This window comes from Argiope bruennichi, chromosome 11 (genome assembly GCF_947563725.1).
Source record: "Argiope bruennichi chromosome 11, qqArgBrue1.1, whole genome shotgun sequence".
Classification (NCBI taxonomy): domain Eukaryota; kingdom Metazoa; phylum Arthropoda; class Arachnida; order Araneae; family Araneidae; genus Argiope; species Argiope bruennichi.
The window spans coordinates 14,166,292-14,189,056 of record NC_079161.1 but is presented as its reverse complement, the minus strand read 5'-3'; the positions used below and the strand labels follow the sequence as shown (position 1 = coordinate 14,189,056).

At 26.8% G+C, this 22,765-nt stretch overlaps 1 protein-coding gene across 3 annotated transcripts in view; it reads right to left on the bottom strand.

Moving 5' to 3' along the window:
* Positions 1-12,720, bottom strand: part of LOC129957658 (organic cation transporter protein-like) — a 28,791-nt gene extending 16,071 nt beyond the window's left edge. For 2 of the 3 annotated variants that reach the window (XM_056070102.1, XM_056070101.1), the window contains exons 1-5: positions 12,376-12,720; positions 9,942-10,304; positions 7,664-7,767; positions 3,825-3,979; positions 1,071-1,239 (exon numbers count right to left, since the gene is read on the bottom strand). In XM_056070102.1, coding sequence (XP_055926077.1) covers positions 1,071-1,239; positions 3,825-3,979; positions 7,664-7,767; positions 9,942-10,304; positions 12,376-12,438 — 854 coding nt within the window. In that variant the 5' untranslated portion in view covers positions 12,439-12,720. Of the gene's footprint in view, positions 1-1,070; positions 1,240-3,824; positions 3,980-7,663; positions 7,798-9,941; positions 10,305-12,375 lie in introns of those variants that run through there. The other variant, XM_056070103.1, reaches the window with a different exon arrangement.
* Between the last annotated feature and the right edge of the window lie 10,045 nt (positions 12,721-22,765).

Here is a 22,765-nt window from a genome sequence, read left to right as displayed (position 1 = left end):
TTCCATGAAAATTCATATTTACACATACTTATTAGAATGGCCATGCCAAGAAACATTAGAATTCCATTGAAGGACTTTTCCCTGGAATTACCAGAAATGACAAGTATTATACAGTAAGAATTAAAGGAAAGGATATCAATATTTTTATTGTTCAACTAAAACAAGCTTATTTGTTAGCCCCAGGTGAAGATGATTCTCGAAACCAAGCAAAAAAAAAAAAAAAAAAAAGTACAACTTAAGTTTTTATTAAATGGAAAAGTGGAGGTTTCAAAATTTAAAACAGCATATACTGGGGGAAGAGTTACTATTCTAATAGGTCATCAAAATTACATGAACATTTAATATTGCATGTTAATATTTTATTTAATGATTGTAAATACTTTGTAAATAGCATCTATATATTTAATTGCATTATAAGTATTCCTGTAATTTTAATGATTATTTTTCTCCTTGTATCTACTATGTAGCTTGGAAGGGGAGTAAAGCAACTTCTACAAAACATATATAACTTTTGTTTTGAAAATTTTATGTAGACAGAAAATAACAGAATAATATTCTTAGAGCAATAGCGTTTAAAAAGAAAAATGTTTTTGAAAAGATATTTTTAAATAGGAAGAAATAATGTTTTGAGATACTGTAACCACTACAATATGATGATTCTTGATTCTCGATTTAAGAGGTGTACAGACATATTTAAACTTGAAAATTAAGAAATGTAGTATCTTCAGTTATACTGGAAAAGCTCAGCCTTTGAATCATATTTATAAAATTAATAATCCTGTATTATCATATTCTACTTGTAATTAAAGAAATATTTTAAATTACCAAGCATTTCTATGAAGTTTAAAAAATCTGAACAATTATTTCTCTATATAATTAGCCACAAAACCATACATATTTTTCGGGCTTAAACATATGGAGATAAAAAAAAATGCATAAAAATTGTGGATTAAATACACTGCTTGTTATGCATTCCACAACAGATACTCAGTATTAAATTCTCACTAGCCTTTAATAATCCTTACATAACTCATCCATCTTTAAAACATCCCATCCCAATATATACTCACATCCAATAAGAAAGTAGGATTGATGATACAGCAGCACTTGCTAACTGCTGATACACCCAGTCTCGGATCAAGTAGGTCATTCCTGGCAGTAGCAAAAGGCCAAATGCCCAGCCAAAAGAAAATGCAAAAGTCGGTCGGGTTCTATAAATTGGCCCCAAAACCTCCATTACTGCAATAATAGTTTAATATAAGTTGTTCAAAAGTGCAATTATAAACAAAAGTAAATAGTTTTAAATTTTTAATTCTAGTGCCAGATTCTCTTATTAATGAAAGTAATAAGGCAAATGTACAAGAAATATTTTTTACAATTAAAAATCTCAAAATCAAAGACACTTCAAAATGATTACATAAATATGACAAATATATTATAGTAGACAACTTTTTCAAATTAATACTGATAGAGTCACTGTAATAGAGAGAGTGTTCATACATTCACACATAAATATAAAAAAAATTATCAACCCTTCGATGAATTGGGTTCAATAAATTTCGAATTTAATGATAAATACATCCAACAAATTGATGAATAAATAAATTTCTCAAAAATAAAAATTTGACAGAAATTTGCAAATAAGGAATAAAGGCCATGTACCAAATTTCATATTTGCAGCTAATTGCTATTTTTACATAACAAGTTCACAGGCCAATAGACAGCATAGTTCAGAAAACACATTTTCTGAATTAAAGAATGTTAAAAATGTTTAGATTCATTCACAACAAGCAGAATATTTTTTATGGTCTTTTTCTTTTTTAGGTTATTTTTTATGGGGTTTTTTTCTTTTTATATAAGAGTAAAAATGAAATTTCTTATGATTTTAGAAAACAGGTCACAGTTGTAACTAATACAACATAAAAACAACTATAGTTTGCACTGACTTAAATTTACAGCATAATGAAAAGAAAAAAAATACAGACTTTAATACTAATCATAAAATTTATTTAAGAGTAAAACAGAACTTAATAGAATTTATTAAATAATAAAGCAGGTTTGTCTTGCATATTTTTCCTGCATTTAATAATAATAATTAAAAAAAAATTCCCAAACCATATATTATATTTTTAGAGAGGAATGATATATATTTTTTTAAATGAATAAACTATTACTTTTTTTTTTTATTTACAACACCTAGGAGTAACCAATTTCAGTAAGTTGTATTTAAAAAACATTGGTGGATAAAACTAATGTGAAAATAAAAAAACGGAAAATTAGCAGAAAATCGATTTAATTGTTTTACAACATTAAATCTATTTTATATATTAAAATTATGGAAGTAATTATACACTCAGGCAAGAAATTAAAAGAAAAAGAAAAAAGTGTTTTAATTCCCAAAACAAATCATCTTTATTATTTTATTTATTAAAGAAGTAAACTAATAATTTATAAATAAAGAAATCTTGTGTTTATTAAGTCTTAATTGCATATGTAGGTTTCCTACAGTAAATAAAAATTAATCAACTCATTGAGTCTTTTTGCTCATTTTACAGATTCTCTGTGGTTATAACAACCATACCATTTTGCATCTAATTGAGAATAAGTTATATTTTTTTAAAATTTTAAGCAATAATAATAAATTTAATGAAACTTGACGCACTTCCATCATATACAAGACAATATTTTTATATAAAAGATAAAATTTTTATACACAAGATAATAATTTTTATATCAAAGACAATATCCTCAACTACTTTAACATACTTTTTACACAAAAATAAAATAGAATAACAAGAACAAAATAGAATTATTCTTTAAAATTGTTTTACTTTTTTGGCTTGATATTTGGCAAGAAAATATTGTATATGTATATTTCATACTGATTTTCTTATGAAAAAAGTGTATCCTTTATCAAATATTCTCTTTAGTAAAGTAGAAAGGGAAAGAATACATGATATATACAGATTTAAATATGAATTTTTAAAAAAGATTAATGCATTATAATTAATAACTTATTAAAGAAACAATCAATCAGACAGGATGACTGATCCTAATTAAAAGTTTAACAAATTTATTCAGTTCTAATCTTTTAAAAAACAATAAGCTTATCATATTCTAAAAAAAATGGATAATTCTTTTTTACCTATATTTCATATATTATATATATATAAAGCAGGCCTGAGATAATTTTAAAAAATAAAGTTAATAAAATGTTGAGATAAATATTAATAAAATAAAGATGCATAATATGATTTACTGCTTTGCCAAATATGAAGCTGAATTGTAGCAATGCAAACATTTTTAGCTTGCACAAAAAATCAGCACCAGAGTTTTCACCAAGTTACAATCAATTAGCAGATCAATTCTTCCAAATATAAAAGCAACCACACAACTTGGGAAATACATATTATTTCCATCTTGTGTAATTTTTTTATGTATTTGTCTATACATCTTAGAAGAACCCAGTTTCTATTTCTTAATAGAATAAAACTTTGAATTCTAAATATACACTTAATAAAAAAAATCTAAAAATGTCAAAGAAAATTAATAATTATGGATAGGAAATATTAGTGTGTTAAAGAAAATAGAAATTTCACCAATTTTGTGCATTTTTTTTTTTTTTTTTTTAATAAAACAATATCAAAAAATTTTAGAAAACAAGAAAACAGCAAATGAGAAATAATTTTAGAATCAATACAATAATATTTTTGTTAGCAACAAAATAAAATTTCATAACCTAATTGATATTTCATTTGTTTATTCTTAAAAACACAGGAAGAGATAGAGAAACAAAAATGAACACTTCGAAAATGAATACCTACACAAACAAAAAGATGTATTTTGTGTTCCACCAACACCAAGAGCTAAGAAAAACCTAGCTACACTAAAAAATGTGAAAGTAGGTGAAAAGGCAGCAATCACACTGGCTATCAACATCAGTGTAACAGAAATATTTAAAATTATTCGCCTCCCAAACCTGCAAAAATCAGAAGATTCATTCTTTTACTGAAGACTTATGTCAGAATTTATTAAATAAATACTCATTACATATTGTAATTAGTGCAAATCAAACTACATATCAACCTCTTGTAAAATAACTGAGGACTAAAAGTGGTAATGTTTTAAGTACAAACAGTAAAAGTGTTAAAAAATGGGGGGGGGACTGAATTAAATAAACCTTTTAAAGGGTTTTTTTTTTTTTTTTTTTTTTTTTTTTTTTGGTTCTTATTGTTTGTTTGTTCTTTTTTTGTTCCAATCACTATTCATATTTTCCACATTATAAAATATTGCTAATTTGGTAATGTCAATTTTAATACAAGAATGAATAACCCTTACAACAATTACCACTTTTAGTTTTCAATTATAAGGAATCATCTCTAGAAACAAAATAATTTTCCAGATAAAATTATTACTTTAAAAGGATACTTTTTTCATTAAAAGTACTTAATAACAGATTAACCTTGCAATAAGTACCTCATTTTTTAAAAATTAATTTATAAGAAATTAAACAGTAAAATAAAATTACTTATAATTGTTAAATTATAACAAAACTTTAAAAAAAATCACCATTCCTATAAGAACTGAATTTTGTGATTATATAGAATAAAATAAATAAAATAATTTCTTCTTATGCATAACTCTGTATTATACTCTAAAAAAAGCACCACATTCAGCCCACAAAATTTATTTGTGTAAAAAAAAAAAAATTATACTTTTGCAGAATTGCAACTTCAAAAGGTAAGTTTATAATGTAATAACAGCAACACAAAACAAATCAAAATGAGTGTAATGTGAACCAAAATTAAATTTAAAAAAAGTTTTGTACACTAAAAATAATGTACTATAATCAATATTAAGAAAGTTTGAATAGATATTTAAGCATAGATTTGTATGTTTTTACCTTATGATATTTTAGCAAATTTTTGTTCTGAAAAAGTAATTTGTCTTAGAATTAAACAATTAACTGAGATATTTTTTAAGAAATTTTAACTTTATTTCAACTGAAAACTTTAAAACTCACTAATTTATCATTTTAAACTAAACTCGAAAGATTCTAATTAAACCATATACAGGGATATACAACAAACTTTTCATGATTTTGTAGAAGAAAAGTACTTTATACATTGGAATTTTATTTAACATCTTAGGTTTTTTTGTACTTCTAAAACATACAATTCACAAACTATTGTACTGTCAATGTTCTTTGTAATGAAACTGATCATAACAATGAATGCAAATCAAATTAAACAAAAACAATTAGAAAATTTAATTTAAAATTATGAAATAGAGTCGATAATTTTATTTAATATATACAAATGTATTTTTAATATTGACAGAAACCACTTAAAATTCATAGTACATAGAAAGCTATGAGCAAATATATCAATAATTAATGATATATTTCAGTCATACTAAATCCTGTTTCAAAGAAATACAAGGACTATTTAGAGAATATTCATAATTTAAATATTGAAAATGATGAGCAAGATACATAAGCCTATATGTTCCTTTCAAAACTTGTACACACCAGGAAGGAGATATTCGACTTTCAAAATCACCAAATATGCATTAGATTAACAGAAGTATTATTCTAGATTAAATGGTATTTAATGGTATCAGATATAAAATCTGGAATCCTTTAGACCCAAAGCCAAACTTTAACAATGGGCCACTTAAATCTCAGGAATGTTGTAATACAGATATCTAGAATTTTATGTCTTTGAAATAAAACTAAAAACTCATGAAATTGATTATGATTGCCAAAAATTTAATTCTGTCCAAATACATAAATTCTTTTTCAATATATTAAGATTATGTGCTGGACTGTTCAAGTTGGTTAACCCTTTAAAGGGCCATTCTTTTCTAATCATATTATGTTAAAATATTTTTAGGCTTGAAATGAGAATAAGAAAAGAATTTTCTATATTCTTTCAAACAAATGTCCTAAAAAATTATTTTCAAATTGCAAATAAACTGCATGGACTTTCCTGTACAGTCAGATACCTAATGTGAAAATTAAAAAAAAAAAAAAACATTTACATTCCTTTAACCCTTTAAAAGGGCCATTTTTTTTCTAGTCATATTATGTTAAAATATTTTTAGGCTTGACATTAGAATAAGAAAAGGAATTCATTTAACTTATTAGATAAAATTAATTTAATTAATTAATTTGATTAATTAATAATTAAGTAACAAATCAAGACACATCATTTTGTGTGAGATAAAGAACTGAAGTATCAAAGTTTCTGTCTTTCTAAAAAAAATTAGTCAGAACTGATGCCAACCTACACAAATTCATACAAAGATTCATAAATTTGGTGGGAAGCATACTTCCCACAGCCCTAGAAAGGGTTAAATGAAACATCACAAAATTAACATGGAATCATCAATTTAAGTTAATATAGATTATAATTACACATTTAATTCAACTTAAAACCGGAAAAATAACTAAAATATTTCTATCAATAGAAAATTAATAAAAAAATGAATGCATAGTTCAATTCAAATATAAGCTGCTTATTCCAAATTATATTGCAGTGATTTTTGAAATTTGTGCAAGATTTTTTGAAATAATTTCTGTTTTGTCTAGAAAAAAAAAATTTATTTTTCAACATGAATTATTTAGAAGTAATTTTATTCTATGATATCTTATTCTTCTATAGTTCCCAAAAATCAACTCTAAAAAACCGAAGTTTCCTACAGCCAAAGCTACTTTACTAAACATATGGCTCAAAATAACAAATAGTTAAGATAAACATCCTCAATCACATTGAATTTTATTGCCTATAATTCAAATCAAAATCAAAACATTATCACCTCACCCTGTTCTTTTACCCCCCCTTATATATATTCTCTAAAACTCAATAATCAACAAAGCTAGAAAAAATTAAGTGCCAATTTGATATCAAACTAATTAGATTACTTATATTCAGTTTAATTTATTTAGATTACTTTATTTAGTTTTTACTTCTTTTTTAGTCTTCTGTCAATATTCACTATAGGCAGAAAAATATTGTCAAAAATTCAGAAATATTTGAATGCTAAAGGCAGGATTCAATAAGTATTCATTTATCAAATAGCTCAATGATGTTGAAAAATATGCTAGAATTGTTATTTTATACATCTAATGATTAATTCATTCCTTGAAAGTATTTTCATTGTTACTTGAGAAATACTTTAATTTAGAAAAATATAAATTTAAAACTTGATTTATTAATTTTCCAGAAATTTCCAAGCCAAATTTGCCAGTTTCAAGATTCTTCAGTGTTTGGCAATCATTCCGTGCTACCCACTTACAGATTTTCTCCTCAAGCATAATATCAATGTTAAAGGGCATGCTCACATGTCATATTGGAAGTTAAAGGGCATGCTCACATGCAACATTCTACTCCAATCTGAAATGGAACAGTAGATATTTTATATTCGACATTTTTTGTGTGCTAATAGAAAAAGCACCCATTCAAAAAAAAAAAAAAAGTCATCACAGATGCCATTTCAATCAGAAATTTTCCCAAACTCAGGTTTTATGTTTGGGCATCCTGACATATTGCATATACATATAAATAAACAATTTATAAAATATGTGACAATTTATATATATATATATATAATAATGCTATTCATTCAAAAATTTAAAATAAAGGACAAAATAGAAGGTTACCTATCAGCTAGATGTCCAAAAATGAAGACTCCACACATCATGCCAGCCATATAATTGAATTGAGTATAGGAAATAAGCCAATCTCTGCCACACACCAAGTCATACTGGAACAATCAAGGACATAAAGCCTCCATCTGGCATAGAGACCACACAGTCACAAACAAGTACATAATACACACTGTTTAAAAACAACATCCAATAGCCCACTTCTACGATGCAAGTATTACCATGCATTTAGGATAGGGAGAAATACCAGCACAAATGGGTGGACTCCTATAAAACCTTCAGTATAAAACTATTACAATATAAAATTATCAAAATAAGTGGAACAAATAAAAAGGAAAATACGGGTAAAAAGGCTACACATAAAATACTGCAATGCAATAAATTATAGCTTATTAATTAATGCCTAGTATTAATTAATAAACCAAATGCATTCCATTGTTCATTTTTTTCTTTGGTTTGTCTAGCATGTCAATATTTATTTCTAGACCCTTATGAAATAATCAACAGACATTTGATTAGTCAGATTCTAAAGTAAATGTGTTACCATTCTTCAGATTTTTTTTTTTTTTACTTTTTATTTTAGTTTCATGACAATGCTAGAAATTCAAAATAATTTTTATCTTTTGATATTTTATTATATTTTAAAAATATTTTAATACACAACTCTAAAAGAAGTTTACTAAATTTTTTTCCTTTTCTACAAAAAATATTCAGGAATTAATTTTATCTTACAGATTTATTCTTGATATTTTATTATAATTTAAAGGAAATTCATTGAAATCTATATTTTAACATATTATTAATTTATTAAGGATTAGTTTTATATCTTTTATCAAAAAAAATGATGGATTAAGCATAATGAAAAAAAAAAAATCCAATGAAGTCTGGCACATTAACAGTGACAATTATAAACATATTTTAAATAATATTGTAACAAATTTAAAAAATCAGAATTAACAATAATCAAACTGTTACAAAGGAATAAACAAATTCCAGTGCATGACTTTTATACTCCCACTATACAAAAAAAAATATTTTCTGTATCAAAAAAATTTGACCCGATTTATTCATTGCTGCAGTTTGTTAGAATGCAAAAACGCTCAATGCATAGTTATACATACTGCAGAAGAAATTTTAAATGATTGATGCAGAAATATATGGTAAGAAAGAAATTTTAAAACATTAATCCTGTTTTAGGAAAATTTGATTAAGAAAGGATTATGAAAAAAAATAATAATAACTTCATTCCACAGATGGGAATGAAGACAAAATTTCACTTTCTGATTTATATTAAAAATGTGCGATTATTGACCACAAGAACTAGAAATATTGGAGGCAAAATCTTCTATAGTTTAAATCAGCAAATAGAAACAAGTGATAAAGAAAAATAATTAAGTAAAAACATGGAAATTTAAAAGACTTAAAATTTTAAAGTTTTTTTTTTAAAGATTTCAATTTTTAAATCTTTTTTATTAGTTTTACTCTGTAGAATCTGCAGACTTATAATAATATTTAATAAGAAATTAAATACAACAAAATAATCCTTAGAAATATTTTAAGAGTATAAAGTCATTTTATGATACAACATATGCAGAGAAAAGCAGCAGTAGGTTTTTAAATAGACAGATAAACAATTGCCTAGATATCTCAGCTGAAGGATTATAAATAGGTTGATTAAAAAGATGTTATTAGCCTAATTATCAAATAAATAAATTTGATGAAAATAACAGTTTATAAAGTGTCTAATCTGTTTTATTACACTCACTTAGTATTTATAAATACCATTTTGCTGTATAGTGTACATACCAATGTTGCACAATCATGAGTTATAAGAAACAGAAATTGATGCAGTACCAAAATCGCTCCTTACTCAAATTTGATTTAATATATATTGATTAATATTTCATTTTGAAGTCACAAGACAGGCATTTTGATGCAGGTTCAATCCAACTATAGTCAGGCTGACAATAACACCAGTACACACTCTCCCAACTTTCCTCTCGTATCAGCAGAGATATTATTGGCTAAGATAGATTTATTGAACATGAGCACATCTATATGTCACATCTTTGTTGGATTCCAAACTGACAACTGTCTGGCTTCAAAACTGAAAATGTACAACAAGGATAACAAGGGTAAAAAGCATCTATCCCCCTCCCCCCAGCTCATCCCACAAAAAAAATATAGCTTCAGTGACTTCTTTTACTAAGGCAAAAAGTTAGAGAAATTTAGAGAAAAGTTAGAGAAAATCAATATTATACAATAAACATACTTCTCTTGTTAAGGTATTTGTATAAAATGAGTTGTCATACTCCCAGGCACTACAAGGAACTGTTTTATTTTTGTTAATGACAGGTTCATCATTAACTAGCAAAACTTCATACATATTACATCGACTTGGAACCAGTTCTCCTTCATGATATTCCAAAGGGATAGCCGAGTTTCGCCACTCTGCCACGCTCCAATTAGAGAATGATGGCTGTGCACACCAGACATCTTGCTTGGGTGCAAAAAATGGTGTGCTTAAATTGTAAAATGCAGTCGGAGTTCCTCGCAAACAGGTAAGTATGAATATCAAACGTTGCCATGGACCATATTCTCCAATGATATCTGTGACATCTCGAGTAGTTGAGGCCTGGAAATTTAAAATTTTAATTATGTAGTTTACATTAACAAAACAATTATTATACACAATAAGATATTTAAACACTATAGTGGATGTTCTTAATCAATGGTACATATACCACTTGTGGTAAATTACAATAATTTTAGTGCCACAGTTTTTACAGAAAAAATTTTAATGAATGTTCAAAAAAGAAAATATAATTAGCATCCTTTTTATCATTTTATTCTAATATTTACTATCTAATTTTAATTTTTTCATTCAAATTCATTTCTTACTCTTTTCTTCAAATAGTGCTTATATAATGATGTGAATACTAAACAACAATTTTCATTTCTTTCATAGAGAATAAACATATCAATCCTCAATGAGCTAAAAAAAGAAATGTTTTTGATAAAAAAGAAAATATGAATATATTTGCAACAAAGTGATGAAATGTTTAATGTCTTTCAATGCATCTAATCTCTAAGAACATATATTTTCTGCCCTTCTATTCAGTAATAATAAATATAGATTAATATAGCTGCAACTTGAACCAGAACTCACACTTGAAATCAATAATGATATAGCCCAAGATATCGAAACTTGGTTATAATGGAACAATTTCAGTTATCCTCATCCTCAGAAATCATAATCCTCCTCAATAATAAACCATAATATTTGCTATTATATAATATTATTGACTATTTAATTAAATATTTATATTTATTTATGCTGTAATATAATTCAATAAAATAAATTTAAAGTGTTTCTTTCTTTGATTATAAATACTTCCATTTAAAAATAATTGGAAAATGCTTTAATAATGTTACTTTATTTTTTAAATAATATAAATTTTAGTAGGTTCAGAACTCTAGGCATAGAAAATATACATATATGGTAAGGAAATATATTACTATTTACTGCAGATGATTGGACAATAAATTATTTAAACTATAGCAGGGGAAAAAAGCAGAAAACCAGAAGATTAAGTTTGCGCTAACATTTAAGTTTAATAATATTTAGTTACATACTGGTAGTCAAATTATTTTTGTTACTTACTTCTAAACTATATGTGGTATTTTCTCACTTATATTATGAAGAAAAAAAATTAGCTGCAAGTTCCATAGCAGCCATACACTTTAATATCACATAAAAAGAATTAAGAACACACACAATACATTCTAATCATGTTGCTATACAGATATTTAATATAAATTATTTATGATATATTTGTAGGAAAATATGTAAAATTAAATATTCAAATTTACATCTAAAATATTTTTTGGGAGAAAGTGAGAACAAAGAACCTTAACAAAAACATGCTTCAAAATCTGTAGTTAGAATTTATAATAAAAAAATGAAAGATTGTTATTCATTTGCAGAATGGAAAAAATGATTGTTCATACATCTGATTTCATAAAAAGAAAGATAAAATACCAAGTACAAATAATATTCCTTTACACTCAAAAGATTGAATTTTGAAGATTAATAACCTAAAAAAATAATATTAAAATCATTTTAAGGAATATCATGAAAAACTGATCATACTTTCATTATGATTAAATTTGGTTTAAATATGTAATCTACAGGCCCTGTGAATGGATAAACAGATTATTTATTATAATACTATAAATTCATATAGAATGAAGTATACCAGATATTTTACTATGTTTTCATTTCATTGGTTTATATCTTGCCATTAAAATTACAAGAACAGGAAAAGCACTTTACCTTTATGTTATTTAAAAAACTTGCATATGATTAATAAAATTTTAAGAAGTATTTTTTGTAAAAAAATAATTTTGAAAATATCATTATAGTAAAGATATATATTTGTATTTCTAATTTATTAAATTAAATCAAATATATAGATAACTCTACTTTTAAAACTCAAAATAGGAAAAAAAATTATTATTACTCTTTAATTAACATACATAAATTATTAATGAAAACTCAGAATTTTCATGATTTTAATTTTTAATCTCACATCCTCGGTCACAACAACAAATTTTGATGTGAATTAAATAATGTATGACAGAAGGTTTCGAACAATCTGCTTATCTGAAACACAGTTATTCGTGAAATTAAGAGAAAATCTTACCTCATTTTCCGCAGAAGTAGTAGAACCATTAGCCAAAAATTTATCGGTGGATTTTGGTTCCATATTTTCTGTTCTAATACTAAACTCAGTACTCTTTTACCATTTCATGGAATATGCTAACGGGAGAACGATTTACATAAGTAATGAGTGTGTCACCTAAAAATACTGCAAGATCTAGGCTATTTAATGATGAAATAAAAAGTATAAAAAAGTAAAAATAATTTATTACAACTGCCTAACCAAAAATAATCATTAAGAAAGCATAGCTTTGATGGTAAGAATGGCGATCGTAAACCGAAATTTAGCGATCAATGAAGAGAAACTACGGCTACTTCACGCATGGGGAGCGAAATGTGCAAAAACGCCGGTTCTGTTGTATAATGACAACAGAGAGGGTTGCGCGCGCATGCGCCAGAGGTTGCCGAGTTTACGCATATGTCTGACATCAGAGCACAGAGCACCAGAACAGTAAAAAAATAATAGTTTGTTGCGTAAGTACTCTGGTTATGTAACGAATGCCCCGATTTTTCCCAGGAAAAAAAGGAGGGTAATTTACTTCTGCGGGAAACCAAACGGATTTAATTTCAGACCTTGTTTGGATTTTTTTTAATTAAGTTTGTTATTTTAGTTAAAAACGAAACTTAAAAATAAAGAGAAAATTCCGAGAATCGACGTAAATGGCAGAAAAAAATCAATTTTTTTTCTCCAATACTATACTTATAATCATATTTATAATTCTAAATAAATTATTTTAAAATTATTTCATTGTTTCGAACTGAGAAGTCAATTTTTTGAAAACTGAGAATTCAGATTATTTCTCCCAAAAATATCAAACTTAATATGCGTTTTAGAAAACGATATTTTTTCCAAACAAATTATCGTCTGCGAATTTCTGAAAATTTTTGTTATTTATTTAATGCTATAATATACTTAAATCAATCCAATTTGGTAAGCTAAGTTTAATTGAATAGGAGGATGAATCATTCTTGCGATGTAGCATGTTTTTCTCTGAAAAGTTTTGTTAAATTCTAAAGTTATTTCTTTTTAAACAATTTTTGTTAGAATATGTATTCTGCGATATTTCATACTCATCTATCTGCTTTTTTTTACTTAGATATAAATACTATATTACTTTTACATTTTCGATATTAAAAATACCTTTCTGTAGCAACATTTTAAAATAATATCGATCTATTGACACTCTGGAAGATAAACACAAAAATATTTTTGTAATTGTTGAAAACTTAGATTGCGTAGATTTTGATTAATCTTCATATTTTAAATCACTCTATACCTGGGGGAAAAAAAAAAAAAAAAAAAAAAAAAAAACCCTCATTTTTTTTTTTTTTTTTCTGTGCACGTTTTTACTTTGTCTAGGAATATGATCACTTAAAAATTGAGCTTGCTGATGGTGAAATATGAAAATTGACTTTTAAACCAAAATTACAAATCTAATTAAATTTTAATGCAAACATGTAAATGGAAAGATTCTATCTGTATGTTCATGTGTTTTAATACATTAGTTGAATATAGCAGCAAAATATGGCATGTTTTTTTTGTTTTTTTTTACATCAAATTATCGGTTTACCTGTGAGTGTTCTGATTTTTTTTTTCTTCTTTATTTTTTTCCAGATCAGATTGCAGCAAGACGGAGGGGTCCATTTTTAACTTCATCGTTGGTTGAAAGAAAATTAGAATAAATTTTGATTTCCTTCATGATTAAATAAAAAAAATTGATATAGATATGAATAAAATTCTAGCAATTTCCATTTATTAGTTATCGTGTTCACAGACACACAATTGATAAATTTCTTATATTTCAACCAAATTTGGTAGATATTTAGAACTTTGATACAAAAATCAAATACTTCATTTTTTTTTTTTTTTTTTTTACTTTTTTGTGTACGAAATATTAATGTCAAAAAAAAAAAAAATCAAACACGAGATTTTAATTATTCCCCACGTTTCAGATCTCCTTGAATTCGAAAAGTACATTTTTGGAAAATGTCTATCTATCTGTGACAAAAGTAAGTCAAAAATGCTTTGAGCTAGACGAATGAAATTTGGTATATGATCATTAAACTATATTTGTAGGTTATCAAATTTCGAGCAAAATCTATTCAGTGGAAGTCTGTCTGTCCGGCTGGTCGAATATTAATTATATTTAAGACGATAATTAGAAACTGAAGAGAACTGAATGGATAAATGGTTTTATTCTTTCGCATAAATGTAATAACTCAAAAATGTAAAGATTTGAAAATAAATAACATTTGATATATGATGTTTTCACTAAAACTATACTTTTATGTCAAATTTTGGTTTCAGTATATCAGGAAAAATGCATATTCTGTTTTCTTAATTATTTTACGAAGCATAAAGTACTCATGTACGGTGAGTACTTATTCTTTTCGGTCTTGTGTAAACTATACAATACAAGAGGAGATAATTTGGTTATCACGGAGTACCAATTTGTTCCAAAATTCGATATTGATTTACAGATTTCATGTAAAAAATGTCATTTCATGTCAGATTTTGCAGCTGTATTCAACTATCGTATTAAAACACGTGGACATATAGACAAAATCTTTCCATATAAATATATTTGCATTAAAATTTAATCAGATTTGTAATTTTGGTTTAAAAGTCACTTTTCATATTCCACCATCTAGCAAGCTGCTCCATTTTTAAGTGATTGTATTAATAGACAAAGTAAAGACATGTTAACAAAAGAGAGAGAGAGAGTTTTTTTAGGTTCAGAGAGATCTAAAATAAGAAAATTCGTCAAAATCTAAGTGATCAAAGTTTGTAGCTATTACAATATTATTTTTTACGTTTATCTTCCAGAGTGTCAATAGACCGAATTTATTTTAAAATGCCGTTGCAGAAAGGTATTTTTAATATCGAAAAGGTAAAAGTTAGCACACATTTATAAAATCTAGTATTTATATATAAATATCAAAAAGCATATGGTTGAATGCGAAATATGACATATTGCAGTCTTTCTTTACGTTTCGCATAAGAAAAAGTAAAAATAAAAGAAACATATAAAAAATGAAATCTACGATCGCAAATTTCAAGTTATCATGTGAGAACATTAAGTCATTATTTGTTTTAATTAATTTATGTCATTAACCAGTTTAAACCGGTTTGAAAGAATCACGTGACTTCTCTATCGGTCTCTATCCCTATATTTATATACTATATAATAATAATTTTTTTAAACTTTCATCTTCAATTTTTCTAGCTGGCAAACAAAGTTTTGGAGCTCGACCGATTTTGAGATGAAATAACAGCTATGATGTCATGGTTTTACGTCAACCTTTCAAAAATGCATCTGCTTTCAAAGAATTCAATTTAAATTTTTATGCAATTTGTAACAATGCTTTTACATATTATGACGGAATTCAAATTCATCTATCAAAATATACAATTGAGTCGTTTTAACTCCGTAGTAGGACTTTTTATTTCGCAATATATGTATTTTTTAATCCTTTGGGTACATTAGACGTATCAGGACGTTCCATATTTGCTTGAATTTATGCTTTCATTTTTAAAAAAGAAATCCTAATTAGCTTAAGTCATCTCAATATCATGAAGAAATATATATTCTGAATAATAAGAAATAAATGAATTTTTACGTAAAAGCTACTGCCTTCACATGTTCAAAAAATTAAATGTGCTTCGAATACAAAAGTCGTTGTAGTCAAATGTGTAGTCAAAGAGTTAATTTATATTAAACTGATTTAATTGAATTCGTGTTTTTCAGTCGTATCATATAATAAAATGAATAAAAATATGAATTCCATATTTATCATTTAATGCTCCCCCCCCCGCAAAAAAACAGACAAAATTTTGATCAGTCAAGCTAGTTATCAGAGGTTATTATTAATTATTATTGTATGAATCAACCTAGGATATATTATAACATTGTATTTATTTTCATGTTTGTTTTGTGCAAGCACAGAAAAATAAAGTATTTATTGCAATAGTCTTTTGCAATTGTTTATAAGTATTATCATGTCTCGCCGTAATAAAAATTTAATTTTTCAGGATGGTCTATTAATGCGCATAAAATACTTTCAAATAAAATTTATTCTGTCACACCTCCGTACAAGTATGAAAATTCAAAAAGCGGAAGCAGGCGCATATTCACTAACTGATGTAAGCAGGGAATTAATTGAAAATTTAAAAAAAGAAAGCATCCTTTGTGGTTTGCGCAGACGATAAATACCGATTTCTGCAAAGTATGATTTTGCTTGATGTTTAATTTCTATTTTCTAAAATTTCTGAAAATGAAAGGCATCGGTAAGTTTCACAAATAAGTGAAACGCATTTCTCTTGAAGGAAAAATGTATTGATAATTCCAAAAAATAATAAACAATCCATTTCAATAAATAAAACATGCTTAACAATAAAAGGCTTATTTTGAATCTTGAAGTATTGTCTCTTTGTCAAACGGAAAATTAATCAAACTGGGAAATAACATTTGAATACTATTCGCTTTTGAAGAAGAAATCATGTTCTTAGAACTGTTTTCTGCGTATTATTAGATACATTGGTTCCTCTGTAATTATATAAATATGAGACCGGGAAACAGTCTGGTGAACAAAAGTGCAAGAATTTATATAAATTCATTAAAATAGCTCTTTTTTTAATGGCAAAATATTTATTGAAAAAAGATTACAAAAAGTATAAAACTATATTATATATATCTCTCTATTTCTAATAATAATAAAGAAAAATGTGTATAGACGCTATATAGGACAGACCGTTTAACCCAGAGCTATGAAATTTCGCACATATATACTTTGGAGAGAGGGAATGTGCGTTTCGGAATGATTTCCTAAATGAAATTTTAATTAAAATTTTACAAACGAAATTTTGTCATTTTCCAGCATTATTTTCTGAGAATATTTCTTTACAAAATAATTTTCAAACTGTTTTAAAATCCAAAAAATTATCTTTTTAATAATGCCAATTTAGTTATATATATATATATATATATATATATATATATATATATATATATATATTTTAGTTTAGAATTAATTAACTTTTAAAAAATGTCTAAGTATATTTTACATAATATTTTTATTGTTGTGAAAAAAAAAAGAAATCGTTTTCTTTATTTCGTCAAATATTTAATCGTGGAATTTTCTTCCATTTTCGACAACTAAGAAAGAACAGATTCTGTTTAATATTTGTGTAGTCTGTATGGGGAATAAAAGAGTGAAATTGCATTGCCGAGAAAATTAAAAAAAATAGATGAATCGGACAATTAGATTTTTAAAAACACTCTGAATTCGACTGATATGAACAATGAAAATAACAGGTATGAAGCTATTAAAATAAAATACGGCTTTAATGTCACAATTTGATGTTTAAAAAAAATTTCTTTTTTTTGGGGGGGGGATAATGAACATTAACTTATGCATAAGAAATTTTTTGGTCTTAAAGTGAATGAAAATAAACTCATGAAAAAGTGAATGAAAATAAACTCGTTCACTTTTTCCGTAGAATCAGTTGGTCACCAAAGACGGTTAATAAAAGTATTATATAATTCAAAATCTGAGCAGTAATTAAGCTGCGCCTAGGTCAATGACATCTGCGTGCAGTGACTCCTTTTCTCTTTAATATTTTTCATTCGCCTTTTCGAAAACGCCGGACAACTAAATGGGCCAAATTGGCAAAATGCCGGATACCGGAGAGACTACAGAATACTACAATTCGTAGAGTCCACCTTAAGAAATATGGGTATCGATTTAAAAACATCTTTTTTTTTTAATTTAATGATTTATATTTCAGGGGGGGGGGATTGGAAAAACCAGTGGAAATATTTTCCTGTTGACTTTTTATTTTCTCATATATGAAAAATAGAGAAAGTATTTTAATTGTTAACATATTACATTTTGACTAATCTCCACGTTTTAGATCTTTTCGAGTTCGAAAAACACATTTAAAGATTAATATTCCGTACCTATCGTAAGCAAATGCCATGCATTTCATTTCTAGGATTACACCTTTATTATAGTGTATGCAAGAAAGTTTTGGAAAGATAACTCTCGCTGATTTGCCTCTTTAACTTATAGACCCTCTTTGTCTAATGGCGGATTTCCAGCTAGATAGACTAGGTAGTTGCCTAAGGCCGCTGAGTTGAATGGGTATCATAAAACTTGATTTTCCTAATTGTCTTATGAATATGTTGGTAAAAATTAAAAATTCTATGAATGAAAAAATGCTATATTTTATAAATAATAATTCGCCAAGTTCCTATTTATTTCATTTCGTTCACTTAATAATTAGAATTTTGACAAAACCAAACTCTGCTTCCACAATATTGTGGATAATATACAGATGCCGGATAATCTAGAGACATAATGTATAAACAAGAAGAAATACATGTCCCAGAAAATTGATAAAGTAAAAAATCTCAAACTAAAATAAATCTTTTTCTAACTACAAGTGAATAAATGTGTCAAAAATGTGAAACTGCAATGAATATTCTGTTAAAAGAAGAACTTCAATATCTGAACAGGCTAGAGCTGTTCTTGAATACTTAATTCAGCCGATATCTCTATCGTATAATGTATCGTTGTATCATGAAGTTATCTTGTCATTACTGTTGGGCATTTTTTTTATAAAACTGAAGCGGTATGAAAAGAACGGAATATCACTATTGTCTTCTACGCACCCTGAGACAACCCTAATAAATCTGAATGACCAGACAGCCGAGATAGCATTAGCAGGAACTGAGGTTGAGTCCTAAAGGTCATTACTGGTCTCAGTACAACTTCTGCTGTGGGAGGTACATCCCGTCATCGGTAAGGGGTAGCCGAACTTGCCCCATTTCTGTACTCAACGGGGTGGCAAGAACCAACTACCATACCAGAAGCTTGTCATGTCCCCCCTTGTGGAATAAGAGAACTGAGTAGGGCTTTCGATTTCTCTGTGGACAAACAAATGCAAAATTTAATATAGAAACGCAATTCCGATGTTGAGATCTCATACCAAATTTCATATATGCATCTTGTTTTGATTTTAAATTGCGTTCTCATATCCCGAATAGACTGGTTGACAAACTATCAACCCTTTGATGCATTTGGTTCAAAATAGAATGGGTATTTTCAATTCAGGGAATAAGAGGGAACGTCAAATTTCATTCGTTTACCTCTTCGCATTTTTGTGTCATTGTATTTCGAATTTTCAGTTGAATTTGGCATAATTCTACAGTTTGAGAACTAGGGGCCACATACAGAATTTCCTTTGTTCTCGCATTCGGAAACATGTTTTTAAAAATATATAATAGAATAAACTATTGTCGTCCGAAACGTTGGGTGGAGTTTAAAAATATCTCCACCCTTTAGAGCTACGTTTTTACTGGATGCGCAAATTCTGATTTTTACATCAACCAATTCAAAGAATTTATTATTATTAATAATTTAAAGTGACTGATTTATCAGTATCAGTCACTTTAAATTAATAATAAAATTGAATTATCCTAAGTGAACTTAACCTGTGACCTTAACCTAAGTATTAACGAAAATCAGTTATCAGATCGTAAATCTCACATTTTATATACATTTTTTATGCTGGATTATAACAAAGGTTAGTGAGCTGAGATCTGCAATTGTTATAATTTAATGATATTTAATGGAATTTACTCGAAATATTTTCTCTCAGCTTTTATTTTTATTTTGCATTTGGCATTGCACATTTTTCTGTAAATGAGTCACTATTTGTTTCGATCTGGTTTTAGTTATTAGAATAATTTGAGTGTTTGTGAAGTTATTTTATTTTATAGAATTTCAAGATTTTATTGCTTACTTTCAATGTCACCATGTATTTATATCTACATGCGCTATAATGTAAAACTTTTTAATTTTTCGAACACTCTGCTAATTTGCATCAGATTTTCTGCAACAATAGCAATCAGATTTACTATATTGTTAATTGGATTATAGCCTGTCGACATGCATATCTTTTTCTAATAATTATAATAATTCAGATTTAAGAGATCCAAATCTTGTGTGTATTCATCAAAATCTCGAGTTCAATTTTCTTAGCTTTTTTCTTTGAATTTTGCTATATGAGAAAGTAAAATACAAACTTCTATTTAATTTTAATTCAATGCAAACGGTGCCCACCGGTAATTAAATTTTAAAAAAATATTAAAAACTTCATTAAATAATCATGAAATATAAAATTATTAAAAGATAAAAAAAACTGAAAATTATCAAAGTAAAAAAAATATTTTAACGCGATATTTAATAATATTAATATAGAGAAAATATCTTTATGTGAGGCATTTCCAAAAGTAGGATCAAACGATGATTAAGCTAAATTTATCAAATGACAATTTAATCAAATTTGACTAAAATTCCAATTTGTTTTGAAAATTCCTATCAACACCTCACACTTTTACGATTTTGCTTCTTGTCTGCATCCCTATTAAGACAAAATGCTCACTAACATAGTCACAATATCTTCACATTTTATAGCATTATTAAAAGCACGTTTAAAAAATCCTTCATATTTTTGAAACTTTTTATTTAAACCTTTTATTAATTTTTTTTATTTCATTTATTTTTTCTTTTATTTCCTCCTTTCAGAATGTCGTTTATAAATTCATTCATTTCGTAATTTACGAATGTCAACATTAATGACCTTGTCATTGAAAAAAATGACAGAGAACAAAATGAAAAGGTCATATTTTAATTTTCGCTTGGCTGGGTAGAGAGAGTGACGCATTCTTTTCTTCTTTTTTTTTTTTTTTTTTTTTTTTTCGCTTCACTGAATTCGAAACAAGTATTATTAAAACAGATGACCGATGCTAAACATAGCTTCAAAATTTTGAATTTTTTCACTAGGATATTTATAAATAATTTATAAACGTTTATGAATTATAATTACTTATTAACAGTGAATTCACGATTTTGATGATAGGGGTACCATCTTGAAAGTCATACGAAAAATGTTCTATTTTTAACTACCATGCCAGAGGTCAGATTATAATCGTTGCTTCTTTCTTGAGAAAATTTGCACGTGCCAATCTTTGATTGATTTTATGTCATCAATTCTCTATGTCATCGGGAGAGGCTGATATGGAGGAGGGTAAAGATGGAAAATTCGAAAAGATCAATCATTGAAAAAATAAACCAGAGATGACATCTAGAGACTTTATAACATTATACCCTATTAAAGGTATTACCCCCGCCCTTGTATGCTGACCTTGGTTAACCTTGGACTAAATTGCTGACCTTGGCCAAACCTTTGAACGAAATGAGAGCTCAGATTCTATAGTCCCATATATAAGTATCATGCGTGGCTTAGCTTAGAGAAGAAAGCTGAGCGTGTCCTTTGGTACGTGACATACGACTTCAAGTGTAGAAATGAGATCATATACTAAATCTAATTCCTCTCAGTCATTGCGTGTTTTGAATTATCGCGCTTAGAAGCCTGAGAATGTATCGGTCGACCGACGATCAATCCTTTGACTAAAATGGTTCAAAATGAGATGTAAATTCAAAATCTAAACATCTGCACTCGGATGTCTCCTCTCAAGTATCGTTCAAGGTGGTCCATTGTTTTGATGCTTTATTTATTTATTTTTTAAAAGTTAGATTGTTAATAAGACCTACAGAGTGGTAAGAAGATGTCGATTCATTTTTCGGAGAAATTCAACTTAAAACTCTTGCATACTAGCCGCTTTTGGCGATCAGCCGGTTCGCCAGTATTAATGATCGCTAAAATTTTCAATTAAATATTTTATGTAACTTGATCTCTTAAGGTGTACGTACACACTTAAAGATTTTTTTTTTAAATTTTAACTTTAAAAATCCAGTTTTTTCACAGTAGGTTATTAATATATGTTTAAACTCATTTCAATGAGAAAAAACCATATTACATTAATTATTAATTAATTAAATAATATTTAATGAGCTAATGAGCCTATTTTTTGAAACATGATATCTTAAATTCTAATTTGTACAAACACACAATTCTAGATGGAAATGATGCCTAATATTACTCTTCATGTTATCTGCCTCAAACAAGTTATAAAAATGTATAGTTTTTTTATAAAAATTTTTTCATCAACGATGAATAGAAAAGCGAGACTTTTTCTGTCATTTTAACTTTTAAACAGCTATTAAAAATTTATTTCTATAAATATAACTTTGATTGAGGCACAAAACATAAGCTATTTCATACAAATTATTTTGATATATAAATAACTGTATTTGGTTCATTTCTTGTTGAGTTATGATTGTTTGAATGAAGCAACATAGTGGGAAAATATGATTCTTTATAAAATGAGTTTTAAAAACACCGTAACTAGAGTTTTTAATGAAAACACCTCAAGAAAAATAATTATAACTCGTGAAATATTTCG